Source organism: Pyricularia grisea, chromosome VII (genome assembly GCF_004355905.1).
Source record: "Pyricularia grisea strain NI907 chromosome VII, whole genome shotgun sequence".
NCBI lineage: Eukaryota > Fungi > Ascomycota > Sordariomycetes > Magnaporthales > Pyriculariaceae > Pyricularia > Pyricularia grisea.
Genome location: NC_044975.1, coordinates 324,473 through 342,287, shown reverse-complemented (window position 1 = coordinate 342,287; position 17,815 = coordinate 324,473). Strand labels below are relative to the sequence as shown.

The window sequence follows — 17,815 nt, the reverse complement described above, 5'->3', positions numbered from 1 at the left end:
CCGTGATACTGCACGCGACCGCAATGTGACGCCGACCTCGTCCGGCCAGGGCCCGCCTAAGGCCTGCCAAAGCCCGAAAAGCTTGGGGGCCCGGCCCGGCCCATTGACCCGTGGGTATAATATGGGGGCCCGCGGGCTTGCGGGTTTAACCCGAATTGGATAATCCGCGGGTTTTGTTAGTCTCAGTGATTGCGAAGCAGGGGTGGTCTAGTCCGAGCATTGAGACTAGACCGGGTGGCCGGGAAATGGACAGGCCCCTGAAGTGGTCACTTTATTTCCATCTTAAATTTGTAATAACAACTTAACCGTTTGCCTGGTCGGGGGCAAGTTTTATTTGTGTATATAACAAAATGGCCGCTCTTTAACGGTGCAATTACTATATCTATAACCCAGATGTTAGCCACGTTATTTAGCATATTTGTAATTTGCTATTTTTATTTTTTAAAATTCGAATAAAAATGGTAAAACTATAAAAGTAACTGTGTTATATAATTTCAGGATATATATTAATTTTACGACTTAGTTTATTATAATTTTTGAAAGCTAAATGTTAAAATTTATATATAAAAGGAATTCTTACGTAGTTAAAGCTCGTACGTGACTAAGAAAAATAAAAGTTAAATTACGTATTTTTTATTTTCCAATAATAAAAATCCTTGCTTATAAAAATTAAATTTAAAGGTTTTATATAGTAAATTTTATTAGTACAGTTTTTGAAAAAAATTCAAATATCAACGTTTTTAATTTTATATATACGCAACATCTTTTATTTTGTTTTTACTTTTTTCCTATACCTTCGATTTTTTAATTTTTTATTCACTAATAAAAACTTATTCAAATTTATATATACTTTTTATATATAAATTTTAACATTTATTTTTAAAAATCATACAATAATAATCGCTACATATATTATAACAAACTAAATCGTAGAAATAATTTACATTGTAAAACTTTATAATACAGTTACTTTTATAATTTTATCATCTTTATTCGAACTCTAAAAAATAAAAATAACAAATTACAAATATGCTAATTAAAGTGGCCAATATTAGGGCTATAAATATTTTAACTACACCGTTAAAAAGCCGCTGTCGTACTCTACATGTGAACAAGATTTGGCTCCGATCAGGCAAACGGTTGAGTTATTATTACAAATTCAAAATGGAAATAAAGTGACCACTTCAGGGGCCTGTCCATTTCCCGGCCACGCGGTCTAGAACGGGCGCGATCTTTTCGGCCGATTTGAATGGCCGAAAAGCCATGTGGCTGAAAGGTACATGGAGCGCCCGGTCCACCCTGCAATTGCAGGGGGGTCTAGTCTGAGCACTGAGACTAGGTTGAGTTAAGGTTTAAAAAGACAACCTCTCACACACCATTATACTATGTACACCCAGCGTCTACCAGCCAGGGCCATGCATGTCCCCACCAATTTATATGAAGTAGCTATTATGGTAGTAGTAAGGCTTACTGTACTCTGCCAGACGATCCGCTGTGTAAAATGCTGGGTTTTCAGTCCTACCGGCATGGAGACAACAGGGGGGGAACCTTAAACTCCAACCACTTTACTGTACTGCGTGCGTGGTACGTAGCATTGCTCGGACCGCTCGGGAAAGCCCGTTGTCAATAAGTGCATTTATACTTTACCACGATACAGTACGCGGTACTAGGGTATTGTGCAAGTGAGCCCAAGGCATAACACGAGCTGGGAAAAAACAAATAATATTGTCAAAGTTGAAAACAACCCAAGAGCTTGGCTGAGAAATAATTTTGGTCCGTTTTGCCGGCGGAACAATTTCCCAATGGCTTATTTCTAATATTTTCTGCACAATCGCATCCCTTAAGGTGTGGTTGCCAATTACACCTTTTTTTATTTGTTTACCTGATCGCCACCCTTGAAAAGCCTTGCGCCTATCACCACCCCTGCCTGCCGCTCTGGTTCCGCGTTATCCCTGACGGTAGGAACGAGGTAGCCGGGGTCTGGGCAACCGCTGGTTTAATTTCTCATCCGTCTTGTTTAATTCTAATTCTGACCAACTAACCTAAACCCTCTGCTGATTAGGCCATGGTTGAAATCCAGCAATGAGCCATAAGCCCCTGCGCTTTTAATCGGGAAGGCCCGCAGAAGTTTATACCCGAAAGGTTCCTGAAATACAATTCGGATGACAGCCTGGATGCCTATCAGCCATTCAGCGTGGGCCCTCGGGCATGACTTGGAAAAAACTTAGTTTTCCTTGTTTGCAAAACACGTTTTGCTCGGAATCTATTGATAGCGCCATTAGTAACGGTTACTCCAACCAACATAGCCTCACCTATATGATGATGCAGTTGACCTTTTGTCACAGTGTTTGCCGTTTAAATATGAAGCTAGCAGAGGACAGCCAGGATTGGCTTTAGAGGTGGAGGAACTTCTTTTCTACGTAGGAAAGGTTACACATGGATACTCACCTCAGCCCTTTTCGCTAGTCTTCGGAGGATGAAGGGAATATTAATTCAATACTGAGGCTAAAACACACTTTTATCAAACATCTTAGGGTATGCCAAGCATATTTGGTACTAAGGGAGTATTAGAACCGCGAAGGTTGCAGGTCGGGATTTCGACAATCTGGCACAGTGTAAGGAAGACACATATATTCAACACTACATCTGGTTATGGGTTAAAAGAGCACCTTACACTCTAATTTACTAACCCGGTACTGTATAGGGAAAGCACCTTTTGGAGACTGCCAAAATTACAGACTTTGTTAACATTACTGTGCATTAACACCCTTTAGGTGTTCAGGTTTTGGCCTGTTCGAATGACATTTTTTTAAACAGGGCTACCCCATTAGAATATACACATGTAACCTCCATAACAGCACTTCAGTCCCAGATAACTGTTCATTGCTTACTACCCGCATCTATGTCTTGTAAGCCTCAGGCTCAATGAGCCTCAAAGTAGGAGAAGATGCGTGGACCATTTGTACAGTCCATTCCATCTCACTCCGCTCTGGGCACCATTTCAGTCCGATAACCCCGTTAGGAGTGCAGAGAGGATGACGAGGAACTCGACCTGGGCAAACTCCTTACGATGCGGCCGCGTGGGCCCGCCGCAGAGGGGAAGAAGGCGTCGACATCGCCTGGAAGGGTTGCGCAGCTCCTTGGTGACCGGGTCGATTAAACGCCGAAGCCGCCAGCTGGTGTTGCGCTGGCTTTCCCAGAACTTTGGGGACGTGGCTGCCGTAGTGATATTGGGGACGGCAAGGGTTTTGGGTGGGATGTGAACTATCCGGCCATCAATGACAAGGTCCTCACCGGCGGGGCTGATAATAGATGTAGAAATTATGGATAATGGCGGGTGAAGACGCAGGCATTCGTTCTGATTTGTTTGTTTTTTGGCCGGCTTGTCCCGCACAATAAGGGAAGGTGTATCGGCAGCCAAGAAAAGGAATGAAACTCACCGCAACGAGTTAATTTTTAAAAAGTCACCATGTAAACTTTGTTCTCCGCCGGGTCCACTGATGCCAACTGTTCGCAGATCCAATCCCGCAGGTCGGGGTTGGCGGCTACAAGATAAAATCGCGGAGTCTGGAACGCTTTTGCTCGTGTCATGGCCGGTTTGGTTTAAGGCAAACAAGGTTCCATAAATGTCCGAATCTTTGAACCCCTGCGATTTGACTGACCTTGGACCCCGAGACGACGGCCTCCTCGAGACGCACCTCGTCGGACTTTGCTGACCAGGGTAGTTGATGACAAAAGAATTACGTTGCGCCTCGTCATGTCTCGTTTACTCTTTTGTCTTGTTGACGGCAGGGCAAAAAGTGTTCGCTAAGGTTCTTGCAGGCGGGATGACCCACGCTGGAGCATTCAGGAGCCATTCAGGGAGCACAAGATGAGCAACCATGGTGACATTGCTTTTGCAAAGACGTTGAGGGTAACCGTGGTGACGTCCTCTGGTCGTGGAGAAGCCGATCTGGCCCTGACAACTCCAATACTGGGACATCTGCCGCGTCTGGCGGACAGGTTAAGTCCAGACCAGTTCGTGGATGTTTTCGTTGAACGGGGCCTTTGATATGCGGCAAGACGGTAGACAAGTCCAGAGTATCCACCACATAATTCTTTGCTAGTAGTGTTTGGAAAATTTGAGGTCCCACGGTTTACGTGTTTATATGTGATTCTGTATACGAACATATAAAGCCCATCTACCCTTCTTGTTTCACCTACCGCCAAAATCCAGCCGTACTGCATGCTATGAGGATGAAGTTGGGTTGAATATTGGGTTCGGTTCCGGTACCGATGGAGTGGTCCAAATTATGGGTCTTTGCCAGGGCGTGCCTTTTAGTCTTGACTCGCACGCACACCCAGAAAGGCGGAAGTGTCGGAATGCAGCCCCAAACTCTAATATCTAGTGTATCCCGGCCATAATCACAAGACTCTTGAAAAACAAACTCTAGCAACTATGCATAGCCGAATCTCCAGGGATAATAGGTATCGAGGAGCTCTATATGATAAAAGCGCCGTGTTTGGTTGGTCTTCGGGAGAGATGATGACTTATACAGAGTATTATATTACTACCATTAAGGCCCCAATATTGGTTAAGATGAGCAATATGCAATTGTGGGTTTCGATCGATTCGTGAAGTGCAGCCAAATCTTCTAGGTTCTTATGGGGTTCTCCCAAGTTTTGAGTCCATCAGATAATGGATCGATCTACTACCTATATAACCAATGATATGCTGCTATAACTTAGTCAGATCTGTATAGGTAGCCACCGGCAACGACCCTGGTCCTAAACACCACTATATATCACGTATAAGCGAGGTGGGAAACGTGGATTCGTAACCATTGACTGCCGTATCAGATCGGCATTATAGCTCCCGATAGTGGGCGCATGATCCCGAAAAGAATGGCAGACCATCAAATGATTCAATGCGCAAATGAAGGGCTCAATTAGCTTGCTTTGACCAAGTCCCTCGCTGTCATGTACTTGGAGGCGTCTAAGGGGGGTCCACAGAGAACAGCTCCCGAGTACATAAAACCCCCGATTTTTGCTCAGACAACCCTGGACTAGAGTTCAACCAACTTAAACTCATTCAAAGTTTGTGATTGCCTCGAGTCAAATATCGCAAAAACCATAATGCCAAGTTCTATAATCTTTTCACAAGGGAAAGCCTTGGATATCGAGTCGTTGTTGTCTAAACGCATACGAAGATGGCAACCTGGGGCCAGTAAGAAGCTGAACTCTTTTGTTTCATCCGCAAGGATAAAAAAAAGCTAACATGTCTTAGTTCGTCGGTTGATTCCACTGGGGAGTAAACCCGGAATGATCTCTGTTGTCCCCGGTAAGGTTTCAAAGTGACCCCGATTCGGCATCGGAAGCTCGGTAGTTTTGCGGAAACTAATGCCGGACCTGCAACCACGTAGGAATGCCTCATCCGTCAACCTTTCCGTTTGCAGATCTTTCATTTACCGTCAAAAGTTCTCACGGAGGGCCAGAAGAGACCATTGCCTTGGACCAAAAGCTAGTATCGGACGCCTTTCAATACGACCTGGCAGGCGGTAATGCGCAGCTAATTGACGTACATTTTCCGCCTCACTATTTTCTCGTCCTCAAAAAATACCCTGAAAGTACCCCTTGGTTAGGCTTTACGTTTCCTGCTGACTTTGTTATGGCAGTGGTTCCTCGAGCTCCAAAAACGGGTTCACGGATCTTCAGACGGACACAATTGGTCTTGTTGCGTCGGCAACGGAAGTCAGGACCTTATTTTCAAGGCCTTTCAGGTTTTTACAGATCCAGAAGATGCCGTGATGATTGAATCGTAAGCAGAATCTAGTTCTCTGTCAAAGAAGGATAAAAACGTTATCACTGGAGGGGGAGCGAATTCTCAAATTAAAAAACTAATACTTGGCCAACAGACCATCATACGCGTAAGTCGTCTCAACACTGCACTTCAACAACAACCGAAAATGACAGGCAAGACAGGCTTGGCAGGGGTTAGAGTTTTTTTTCTTTCTTGACTGACTTGTTCTAGCGGGGTTGTCGGATTTCTTGGGGCAGAAAACCATAAGCTTATCGAAATCCCAACGGATGCATACGGCATCATCCCCGCGGAATTCGAGAAAATCCTGTCAAATTGGCTCCCAGGGAGTCCCCGGCCGAAAGTCCTATACACTACACCCACAGGATCCAATCCAACCGGAGCAACCTGCTCGGAGTTGCGCAAAACTGAGATGTATGTTTTTTTTTTTCTTTTTCTACGGTTAAGGATCTTACCCGCCTTGTCACTGCGGCTACTGTACCGGGGAACCTGATTCATGCTGATAACGGACTGGGCCGTCCTCCCCATCCAATCTTAGACTTCGATTGGCGCACCGATTCGATTTTGTCATATTCGAGGATGATGCATACTACTATCTCAACTACGACCTGGACCCACCCGGAATGGCGCGAAGTTACCTTGGGTTGGAGGGTGAGGTCACAGGAACCTCTGGCCGCGTTGTGCGGTTCGACTCGCTGAGCAAGGTTGTCAGCTCGGGAATGCGAATTGGTTTCCTCACTGGGGCACCACAGGTTGTACAGCTGGTGACGAGGTTGACAGAAAACACCAAGTATGTTTCCTCCCTTTCCCATTCAGTCCCCGCATAATTCATTTTCTTTCACCGCACACGGCTAAACGCATACTCCCCCGAACCGAATTCCCCCCCGTCCACTCACAGCCTCCAACCCTGCACCACCACGCAGGTCCTCGCCTTCGCACTCTTCCGGCACTGGGGCCACGACGGCTTCCTGGCGCACGGCCAGCGGGTCGCTGCCTTGTACCGTCGACGGCGCGACCTCTTTTGCGCGGCCGCTTGCAAACACCTCGGCTCCCTGGCGAGCTGGCACGTACCGGCTGCGGGCATGTTTGTGTGGATGAAATTGAGGCTGCCGCGCGGGTTGGAGGACAGTTTCGAGCTGATGGAGCAAGGGGCGTTGCAGAATCGCGTGCTCGCCCTGCCGGGCGGTGCCTTTTTTGTAAATGGGGCCAAAATTAGCCACGTCCGCATCAGCTTCAGCTTGATCGCCGAGGATCAGATGGATGATGCATGTGCGCGTCTTGCGGATCTGGTTCGGTGGGCGTGGAAAACTGCGGGAGAGGATGAAGCGGCCATTGATGGCTCCGAATGATGTATGCTGTTTTCATAAGGGCTTGTCTGTTTTGAGATCAAAACATCTAAGCAAAAAGGAAGAAAAGACTTCAAGTCGGAGCACACTGTCTCAGCCTCGTTCAAAACATCCTGCTTGAGCATCTCGGCGTCGTGTAGCAGGCCACCACACATAATATCAATATACTGATATGTCTGAGACTCAAACCTTGCTGGCCGTCTTTCCAATCCCGATGGTGTAGACTTTGGCATGTTAAACGTCCACTGGTCTTCTTGAGACTGGCCCCTGTGACTAGTCTAGAGCAAAACCAGGTGCCTGCAGAGTCATAACACCGACCACTGTCCATTACGGAGATATTTCCGTTAAATCAGCTAAATGGACCTTCATCCAGGCCTCCATGCTTGGGGTGTTGTCAACCCGCATGTCAAGTGTTGCATGCGAGAGCTGGTGTGTAACGAGTGCGTGATGCGCTTATTTTTATTTTGTCGAGCTCATGTCAGACGAGGGGATATATGCCCCACAAAAGAGGCCAAATGCCAGCGGGCTTACTCTAACAGCCCTGATGGGAGGCTCGAGGCCATTCAGTATATCAAGCCACATTGCGACCAGGTGCGGTGGAATGGTTTGGGACTGAGCGAGGAGGACTAACTGCATTGAGGTCAACGTCGAGTCAAGCATGCAGGCCTTGGCCGTCGACCATGGGCTGCCGGGCTTCGGCGATGCATTCATTATCGGTCTGGGCTTGGATTTGTTGTGAGGTCATTATGTCGGGGGTCGGGAGCAGAGGCTGGAAGCTGATGGTGAAGTTAGTATGCCAACCAAGGGTCCCTTGTTTTCCTCAATCGGCATCTGGGACTAACATATATTCCTGTTTGCTGACCCCATTACATCACATATCTAAAGTACTTGTTCTCCTTGTCTGTAAGATCTTTGAACGCTAACCTGTCACGTTCCTCCTGGTCTTCCGGCAGTTGCGCCCTTATCTTGTTCTCTCGGCGAAGGATCACATATAGCGCCGAAGCCGAGGCAATCACAATGCAGTAACTAATGACGGTTAGCTGGGAACTTAGAGCTTTACTGGTTCACTTCAATGTCAAGGAGACAGGTCATACCAGACAATCAACCCAATCCACAACTCGGGATAGTGCTCCCTCCTACTCTGACTCCTGACCATTAGCGGGCCGACGATGTTCCCGACGCAGTACGCCACAAAGACGGCCGCCGCCACGAAGCTCTTCTTGGTCTCGCCTGCAACGTTGCCAGCCCCAAGGGCGACCGTCAGGCTGACTGCAGGCCCGAAGAACCCAATGAGCGAATAGCCGACCACGGGGGCAACAGGCCTGCTGCTGACGCCGCCCCAGTCCGACTTCCAAATGGTGACGAAGCCGGCGATGACGGGCAGGCAGCAGGCTATAAGGAGCGGGATGCGAATGTCTGGGGTGCGCGCCGAGAACCAGCCGGTGATCAGGATGCCGACGGCGCTGATCAAGCCGAGGGGGAACTGAAAGAGGATGCTGTCTAGAGCAGAGTAGCCAAAAGTCGAGACGATCAAGGGGCCGAAACCCGAGACAGCACCATTGACAGTATATCTGCGTTTGGAAGACATGACACGATGAGCAGACTTGATCAGCAACAAGTCCATGGAGGAGTGACCGGGATGGTTCCTAGATTGGTTTGACTTACGCCGCTGCCATGATTACAAAAACGAGCCAAACCTTGACGTCGTACAGGGCCTCTACGACCTGCCCCATCTTGATCTCATGCACATCACGCCTCACCCCCGTCTGGCCTGCCCGGAGCCTCTCCAGAGCAGCGACGCGTTCCTCGGGAGTGAGGAACCATGCGTCCAGGGGAGAATTTGGTAGGAAAAGGCACCATATTCCAAACAAGAAAGTCAGGGCGCCAGCGAGCACGTAAATGTACTGCCATGAGGTCAGAGCGCCGCCTCGAATCTGTGCAAAGGCGTAGTTCAGAGCGCCACCAATGACGATAAACCATCCCGTGGCGGACAACCAGCAGCTTTGGCGCAGAGCTTGCTCGGACTGGGTGTAGAAGCCGCTGACGGTGGTGACAAAGGCGGTCGGGATGATGGCTTCAGTGAAGCCAAGGAAGAACCTCTGGACCAGGAGACCCTGCCAGGTGGTGACGCCGGCGGTGGCGGCGCATATGATGGCCCAGACCATGACGACCGACGGAAGTACATGACGGGTCCGGAAGCGCTGCAGGGTATATATCATGGGATAGGAGCCTACGAGTTGGCCAAAGTAGAAGATGGATGTGGCCCAGCTCAAACGGGTGGTGTCTGCCGTGCCGGTGACAGGATCTACGACTGAGAGGCGTAGATCCGAGGTCATGCCGAAAAGGGCAGCGCTGCCGAGAATGGCTTTGTCGTAGTAGACGAGCCCATAGCCTAACTCCAGAAACTTATCCTATCAGAAGGTGTAGTGGCGGCCAGGCAGCAGAGAGCTAGACTTACCAATGACCATGGCGGGCATGAGAAAAAGATCGATCTTCCTCAATGCCCGTTTCGCCACCTCTGGATCGATGGGTTGTGCAGACTCGACAATGTAGCCGCTTGGGTCCGTTCCATTTGGATTCGAGTCATAATTGCTGCCTTCTGTTCGTGGAGCCATTATGACATGGAATGGCTGTATTTTACGGGGATGTGGCCGATATAAAAAATCATTTCATCTTTGGCCTTTTATGAACAGCAAAGGATGGATCTGCGTTTTTTTCGGCGATTGAGACATTTATTTATTTACCTACCTAGGTACCTCATTCGCCGCCTAGCAAAATTTCTGTATGCCAACCAACCTAGATGAACAGAGTCGCAATGCCCCGCACCTGTACCCATCTTGAATGGTTGATGTCGGCGTCATGACAAGCTCATTAGGGTGCAGGGCTTGTGAAAGATCAAAGAACGATTGTTACTTGCTCAGGTATCAAGAGGATATAATCAATCGGTCGGTAGGAGAGATTGCTTTTCGTGTTACCGGGAAAATATTGCGATCTTTCACAAAGTGGATCTTGGAGCGAGTCAATTCAATGGCTTACTGTAGCTTGCACTGTACCTAGCTCACGCTCAATGTACTACTCGGTACTGGAATTCAGCCAAGTCCTGGGTGGACGTTCACGTGACTTACCCCACCATTGGTAAGACCGAGTTCGGCACAGCTGGCTCTGCGTTTGTGTCTCTCTGCTGTGCTTGTATCAACCTGAACTTCTGACCTTCGCCTCGAGAGCAGAAAAATAATCTGGACTCTTCGCATGCGTACCTACTACCTAGGTACCTACTATATGGTATTTGTGAAATTTTAGAATTCGATTTCACCACCAGCTCAGGATTTCACCTCAGCGAGAGACCCTTGATTACACCAATTCCGACCGAGGCCACCGATCAATCGCAAAGGGAGGCAACCAAAATAATCCATGTCCGAGCCCGCCAATCCTGTCCAGCCTTACCCCAAAGGTTGGCCTCAAAAAATATGACGGTTAGCGTCAAAGTTCGTTCAATTTTCTGCCCTGCTGCCTAGCACTTGGACTTGATCCATGTTTCATTCCCCAGTTAAACATCCGAAATGTTTTGCCGCCTCGGTAGTCTACCCCTTTTTGAGTCACCGCCGACAATGTTGGTAAGGCTGCAGCTAGACTGTTTTGCCAAGAACAACACCAAGACCAAAAAGTAGACGAACAAAGGAGCGTATGTGCTGGACGCGCATTGCATTTACTGTATGCAGGGTGAGCAGGCAGGCAGGCAGGCAACCGGCTGGTTCAGCAAGCAGGGTCGACATGACTTTCTTTGTGATAGGCCTGCATTATCATGTTGCGGCTGCCTGACGTTAACTTTACTCGATGTGAATGAATGAATGAATGAATATAAATATGTGCCCTGCTTGTCAGACAGCCTGACATACACACCACCATCTACTGCTCATACCAGGTCTTCTTATCTGCCGTGTGCTCACCAAACCTGGGAGTACGTTAGAGACATTCTGCCTGTTCATTTACTAGGTGCAGCACTGTCTTCCTGTCTTCCAAGTGAAGCGTCATGGCTAGAGCAACCAACGGCCGCAGGAGTCGGCACTCCAAGGCCACCAACGGAACCTCGGCCTGCAAATGCGCCAAGTCCCGCAAGGTTGCTGGAAAGCGTAGCAAAAAGGTGGTTGATGAGGATTCATCTTCAGAGTCCGAAGAGGAGGAGGAGGAAGATTCCGCCTCTGACTGTACCACAGAAGATGAGACCGAGGACGAAGAGGCCGACGACAAGTCTTCTGATGAGGACACGGAGGAAGAGGCAGACCGCAACAAGAGCAAGTCTAAAAAGTCCAAAAAGCCCAAGAAGCCCAAGAAGAAGCTCGCGCCTCGCGGCTCCCTAGCCACCCCCAAGAACATCTACCGCTCACTCAAGGACAGCGACGGCAACTGGACGTGGGTGGACAAGTATCCCAAGGCAAGTCAACCTTCCACTTGATTGATCAACCAGCCCGTCTTCATTATCCATCTCATTAACACCCAACTCGAAACACAGGACGTCCCAGAGCCGGCAGAGAACGACGAGACGGCCCAGTACGCCGTGCTGGTGCGAAACGTCAAGTCCAACGATGCCCGCAAGAAGCTCGAGGCGCACTCCATCGTGATTCAGTCTCCGCACCTCAAAAAGGCCCTGGGCGAGATCCTGACCGACTACCCGGGCGTGGCCATCGAGCTGGACCGACTAGAGTTTGAGGCGCCCTTTGTCCCCTTTGTCCACCGCTGGGAAAAGTTCAAGACCTACGTGGCCAAGGCCGCCAAAGACGCCGACGCCGACGACAAAGACAAGGACAAGAAGGACATGAGCCAGCACCTGACAGTCCTGGACGGGATCCTCCGGTACGAGATCGGCGACAAGATCGCCGCCTTTGAGGACTACATCCGCCACGGCGTCATCAAATTCTCAGACCTCTGGATGATCTTCCAACCCGGCGACGTCGCCGTCACCAGCGCGCAGACGCTGGCCATGGAGCTGGTTGAGACCGAGTACATGGAGAACCAGTGCGGCAAGTTCCTGCGCGTGCGCGGCGAGTGCGTCGATTTTTCCGGGACCGAGTTTGGCCGCTCCGACGTGGCGACCGACATCCCCGAGTTCCTGGGCACCAAGCCCATCACGGGCCTCAACATCAACCCCTTGTCGTTCCACGCCGATCGGGACGCGCTGCGCACCGCCCTCATCAGCCGCGGTGCCCGCTTCGAGGAGCTCGCGGGCCACAAGTACCGGCAGTACAACGGCGCCGCCATCGGGTGGGACCATCAGGGCAAGGAGGTGCCGGTGGAGGTCACGGGGCGCGTGGTCGTCGACATTGAGAGCTTCAACCGCTTCTCGCCCTGGACGGCACCGCGCCGCTACGTCGACGACTGGAACTCGCGGGATCTGGAGCGCCTCGAGGCGCACAAGCTCGAACACGGCCTGAACGAGGACGGGTCCATCAAGCTGACGCCCTTCCACCAGATGATCTGCCACCGCCGCACGCGGGGTTACAGCCTCAAGGCCAAAAAGTGGCTAGACTTTTACGTCGACCGCATCTCCGAGATACGCTGGGACGACGACGCGTTCGACAAGCTGGTCCTGGATCAGGACCACAAGGAGCTCATCATGGCCTTTACCGAGTCCCAGCTGGACGCCGAGTCCAAGGGCTCCTTTGACGACGTCATCGCCGGCAAGGGCCAGGGAGTCATCTGCCTGCTCTCGGGCCCGCCTGGTGTGGGCAAGACGCTGACGGCCGAGGCGGTAGCCGAACACCTCCGCGTGCCGCTGCACACGCTCAGCTCGGGCGACCTGGGCAGCCGGCCGCACGAGGTCGAGGCCGGCCTGTCGCGGATATTGGAGCTCGTGGCGCGGTGGAACGCCGTGCTGCTGCTGGACGAGTGCGACGTGTTCCTCGAGGCCCGGTCGACGCACGACCTTGAACGCAACAAGGTCGTCTCCATCTTCCTGCGGACCCTCGAGTATTTCCAGGGCATCATGTTCATGACCACCAACCGCTGCGACAACATCGACCGCGCCTTCCAGTCGCGCATCCACGTGAGCCTCGAATACCCAGACTTGACGCCGGCGTCGCGAGCCGCCGTCTGGCGAAACTTTTTGGGCGGTAGGATGTCGGTGCCAGAGCGAGACATTGACGACCTCGCCGAGATCGAGCTCAATGGTCGCCAGATCAAGAACGTGCTCAAGACTGCGCAGCTACTGGCCAACCGCAAAGGTAGCGCCTTGAAGAGCGAGTTTATACACACGGTTCTTGCAATCGAGAAGAAGAGACCTGGCCAAAACAAGCCCATCAGTTAGACGGACGGTATATATTTGTCCTTTTTTTTACTCTCTCATTTGTCTTCGAGCGTTTGTTTGATAGGTCTAGTCTGCAATATATTTACCCGCTTACTTCATCCTCAGAGCCCAAGGTACGGATTCTACCACTTCTGCATGTAGAGACAGAGAACATTTGGTGCTTTGAACGATAGGGGATCACTTGTTGCACTGCCTAGTGTCTCCTCTCATCGCATTATTGCAACACTTCAGACTCACATCATGAACGATCCAGTTTTCTTCCGCCTCGAAGTTGGTTTGTGGACAGAGCCACCTACTTATCAATAACATGGTATCAAGATGCAAAAGTCATCAACATTTGTAGCCGCCCACCACATTCCCTTTCCTTAAAATGCAGGTTTGCTAAGGCTAAGCCGTCGCATGTTACAAACGGATAGAAAAAGGACACATTAAAACGCCGTGGCCATACATGTTAGCATCAAACAAATAATTTCGCAATCTTGCGTCGTAGAGTCATCCCCCATAAAAGTCCCAGTACAACATCCAGCTCGGTACTGGAAGCCATCACACACGAAAACACAGTCCCTTCTGTGACAAAAATACAAGCGTGCACGTCCAGCTTCCCGTCTCACGGTTCCCTTGTCTCAGTGTGACATTGGCTTCCAATTACGCTCCATGGCCTTGTGATCGGATACGGCAAGCTTCTTTGCCTTCTTGGCAGACTGATCACCCTTTCTCTTGTTTGCCATTGCTTTGGGTGACCCTTCGTCTCCAGGCTTGTACTCTTGGGGCTGGAAGTTGGGGTTATTGAAGTGTATCGTATTCAGCGGGCTGTTCTGCATTGTTGCCGTCTGTAAAGTCTGTTCTTCCTTTGCAACAGGGAAGTCCGAGAATGCATTGGATTGTGCTGTAGGCCAGCAGTGTGTGCTAAACCGTATTGGGTGCTGTTGTTCTTGGTGCTGCGGTGGGTCGTGGTATTGATGCTGGTGCTGGAGATGATGAGGCACCGCAACGTACGATTGTTGAGGTACTTCATGAAGAGACTGTTGGCGACTTTGCTGGGGAGCAAAGGTAACCGACGAGGTTGGTGATGGAGCTGGTGGTGTCATCTGTTGCGTGTAGGACGTTGGCGACGAAGTCCATGACGCGGATGGGTCTGGGCGTTGACTGTAAGATGGGACATTCATCAATTCCTGTTGACGCTGAACGCCCTTGGGATTCAAGTCGAACCCTGGAATCATGCTAAGAACATCATAGTTGATATTGGCGGCAGTTGAGTCCATTCCCCATTGGCTCATTTGGTGTATCTCGGGTACTATTTGAGTGGGAACCATGGCGCGGTATACCTGCACGTCTACAGGTTGGGGTGCAGGCTTGTACAAGATGTCATAATGATCCGGGCGGAATAGGAGGTGAATCACAGGGCCCAAAGTCGACTCGTCCTGGCCGTTGGCCTCGTCCGGGAAAAGGTAGACATTAACCTGTTCACCAGCGCTGCGGTCCAGATATGCAATTTCGAGAACAAAACCAGCCGGCCTCAACAAAACCTCAACAAGCAAGGTAACTCCCAGATGATCAATCTCGCGATCAATAGGCTCGATCGTACCACTGCAGTGATTTTGGACTCCGCCGTTGGTGAAGGGCTCGTAATCGGTAGGGTGACCCTTGAGGTACGAGGCAGCCAGCATGCGAAGGTGATAGACAATGGCACTAGAGACCTCGGGTTGATTGAAGCGGGTGTGCAGGTGAGACAAGGCGCCATCTTGATCTCCTTGGACAAGGAAGTCACCGATTTCCTTGAGAAGTGCCAATGTTTCGTCCACCATGTCCTCCCAGATATACGAACCATATCCACCAACGTTGGAGATGTAGTCGTTCAAAGAAGTGATGCGCTCGTGCTCTCCCTTAATCTTAGCAGAAGTCGCTGTCAGGATGAGGGTCTCAAAGTACGCGTAGCCGATTGCTGATTCGAATGTTAGTACACATTGCCAATGTTACTGGTGATAACGAGCTAAGCCCTGATGCCTGGTATAAAGTAGGTCCTGCTCACCTCTCCAGCCACAATTGCCGTCGCCAAGTATGGGGCGATAGTGAGAGTAAGTGTTTGGGAGGGCCTGGAACAAAGTCAGCCCATGCAGTGTTTCAGCGGGCACAGTAAGATGCAAAGTGGTGTTGGGAATTCCATCTCCATTCCATTTCGCCATCTCTGTTGCAGCCTTGTACTTCTCCCATCTGTCTACTTTGGTGACGTTGGGCATGTTGGAACTAGCTCACCATCGTCTTCTCCACGTAGACCGGGTCGGCCTTGGCGTATTCTTCGGTTATGGCATGGCTTGGTTGTTTGAAACCGACGAGAGGGCCCTGTTTCGGAAGATAAATAAAGATATAAGTCAGCGCTGTCGATCCAACAAGGGTAAGGTATGTGGTGGTGGAAGCTCGAGGGCAATCAATTGACGTGATCAGAACCTAGCTTAGCGGAATGCGGGGAAATCGATAGCAGCGATCTGGATCAAGAGCTTGACGGTCGCCAAAGGGTAACGGCCAAGACATATTTGAGTTTGAACCACGATTTTTGGAGCGCCATAGACTGGGAAATTAAAACAGGTATGCAAAAAAGAAATATAGGACGACAAACACTTACCGTAAGTTGTGGCTGATATTCCCTTGCAGCAGCCTCCTGTGCAGCGAGGTCGTCGGTTGCGGCAACGCCTTCGTCCATCTTGGTGATGACCGTCGTCTGCCGCAAAAGACGAGCGGTCGCGAGGAGTTCCGGGTCGTTTAGTCGATTGCGAACGAGACTGTGAGTTGTCAGAGAAGAGGGCGATGGCAACGAAGCCGATAGTTGGTGAGAAGATGGCTGAGACTGAGGGAGACTATGTCGATTGAGTTGATGGCTTGGAAGCTGGTAGCTCGAAAAGTCGAAATCACCAACCACCACGGCAGACGAGGTGGGGTTGGTTCTGCTGTAGCGATGACGATCGAGGAGAGCAGCAGCTGCAGCTGCGGTTGCTGGTGTTGTATGGGGAGGTGAAGGAGCCACCCCAGACAGGGTAGCCCCCTCTCTTTGGTTGATGACTGCCCCACTTGTGCCTGGCTCCGCAGCGATGGTGTTCTCGTTTGTGCAAGGTCCCTCTTGCTGCTGAGCTCCAGCTTCTTCAACTCCAGCTTCTCGTCGGCTGACCTGAATCGAGTCGCATCCAAGCGCCGCAAGCAGAAATGGGTTTGGCAATTGCTGCTGTGAATAGTATGAGAAATCCGTCTCTTGGTCGGCGCTGAACCCAAATGGGTATGCGAATTGGTCGACAGGGTTTGGTCGGGGCCGGAACATCGGACTGCTTTGGGTTTTTCTTTTTTTTTTTTTTTTTTTTTTTTTTTTTTTTTTTTTTTTTTTGCTCGGTTCTTGTTTGCCGTCTCCTTTGTGCGCACGTGTGGGTTGATGTTTTTTTTTTTCTACTCCGTCAGTATCTTTGGCGAAGCACCTGAATCGGCTGAAACTCTGGCACAATCCGTTCCTGAGTTGACAGTTTCTATTCGGTTCGTCTGCTCTCTTTTGGCCAGGTCTGCGCGGTGCTGCTTGTTTCTTTTCTTTGAGTCAAGATAACAACATGTCCTCCCGCACCTACACGGAAGGTCTTTGCAGGTGCGAGGGATCACAATCAAGACGAAAATTTGATAGGAGATGAATTGAGCGACTCGAACGGAATGCGGTCCGACAGGTTATAAGTGATGCGATGTACCAACGTGGCCGGGGGTTTGGGTCTGGGTGGTCTGGGTCTGGCCTTGGTCGCACATTGACGTGCTACTGCTTTGTGTGGTTCAAACACCCTTACCAGCCAGCTCGTCAAATATCAGCAAACCGGAGAAAATATCTTGGTGGTCGCTCGCTTAATGTGAGTAAGGAAGAGAGAGATCGTGGAGTTGGATTGTGTTCCCAGGTCCAGCCGTCTCGAATCGTGGTTGAGGTGGAGCAAAAGATAGTGTGCGTGCGAGTCGGGGGTTGTTCAAGCTTGGAATTGTGACTGAGCATGGGATTTGTCCATCTGCCTGTACAGTACATACCTACCTACCTTAGCAAGCGAGATATCGACCTGTGGTCTTTGCGATGTCGGCTATGGCGGCTGTGCCGTGTGAAAATGCACGAGAATCTACCGAATAATCTTGCAATATTATAGTACGGTACGGAGGAATGCCTTGGTCGACAGATGTGGCTGCAGCGAGATTTCTTTTGAGGATAATAGTAGCGAATAAGGGGAGAGAAAGATTATTCGACTATGAGTTGTGAGGGTGTAGGTGTCTTTCTCTTGTATGGTCCTGCCTGTCTCAACACACTGAATAGAAAAAATCGCAGCAGCTGGCTGTTACAGTACAGTAAGTAGGTAATTTCTTGACTTT

The 17,815-nt window shown here is 50.1% G+C and overlaps 5 protein-coding genes across 5 annotated transcripts; 2 read left to right on the top strand and 3 right to left on the bottom strand.

Annotated features, from left to right (window-relative positions):
• Nucleotides 1-3,001: 3,001 nt before the first annotated feature.
• PgNI_10167 (uncharacterized protein) lies at nucleotides 3,002-3,591 on the bottom strand (the record flags this gene model as incomplete). Its single annotated transcript, XM_031130141.1, has 2 exons — nucleotides 3,002-3,358; nucleotides 3,469-3,591. 2 exons carry the CDS (start codon nucleotides 3,589-3,591, stop codon nucleotides 3,002-3,004), a joined length of 480 nt encoding a protein of 159 aa, XP_030979859.1.
• A 1,524-nt stretch (nucleotides 3,592-5,115) lies between these two features.
• Nucleotides 5,116-7,146, top strand: PgNI_10166 (uncharacterized protein; the record flags this gene model as incomplete). Its single annotated transcript, XM_031130140.1, has 7 exons — nucleotides 5,116-5,206; nucleotides 5,267-5,320; nucleotides 5,403-5,557; nucleotides 5,655-5,797; nucleotides 6,011-6,211; nucleotides 6,336-6,587; nucleotides 6,696-7,146. The coding sequence occupies 7 exons, from the start codon at nucleotides 5,116-5,118 to the stop codon at nucleotides 7,144-7,146; spliced, it is 1,347 nt and encodes a 448-aa protein (XP_030979919.1).
• An 807-nt stretch (nucleotides 7,147-7,953) lies between these two features.
• On the bottom strand, nucleotides 7,954-10,062 carry PgNI_10165 (uncharacterized protein). The gene is made up of 4 exons (XM_031130139.1): nucleotides 9,602-10,062; nucleotides 8,809-9,535; nucleotides 8,238-8,714; nucleotides 7,954-8,169 (listed from the first exon to the last, which is right to left on the bottom strand). The coding sequence occupies exons 1-4, from the start codon at nucleotides 9,756-9,758 to the stop codon at nucleotides 8,010-8,012; spliced, it is 1,521 nt and encodes a 506-aa protein (XP_030979858.1). The 5' UTR covers nucleotides 9,759-10,062; the 3' UTR covers nucleotides 7,954-8,009.
• A 976-nt stretch (nucleotides 10,063-11,038) lies between these two features.
• PgNI_10162 (uncharacterized protein) lies at nucleotides 11,039-16,814 on the bottom strand. Its single transcript, XM_031130137.1, has 5 exons — nucleotides 16,065-16,814; nucleotides 15,698-15,784; nucleotides 15,474-15,537; nucleotides 11,652-15,386; nucleotides 11,039-11,573 (listed from the first exon to the last, which is right to left on the bottom strand). The coding sequence occupies exons 1-4, from the start codon at nucleotides 16,749-16,751 to the stop codon at nucleotides 14,068-14,070; spliced, it is 2,157 nt and encodes a 718-aa protein (XP_030979857.1). The 5' UTR covers nucleotides 16,752-16,814; the 3' UTR covers nucleotides 11,039-11,573; nucleotides 11,652-14,067.
• Nucleotides 11,174-13,444, top strand: PgNI_10163 (uncharacterized protein; the record flags this gene model as incomplete). Its single annotated transcript, XM_031130138.1, has 2 exons — nucleotides 11,174-11,579; nucleotides 11,664-13,444. The coding sequence occupies 2 exons, from the start codon at nucleotides 11,174-11,176 to the stop codon at nucleotides 13,442-13,444; spliced, it is 2,187 nt and encodes a 728-aa protein (XP_030979856.1).
• Nucleotides 16,815-17,815: the final 1,001 nt, after the last annotated feature.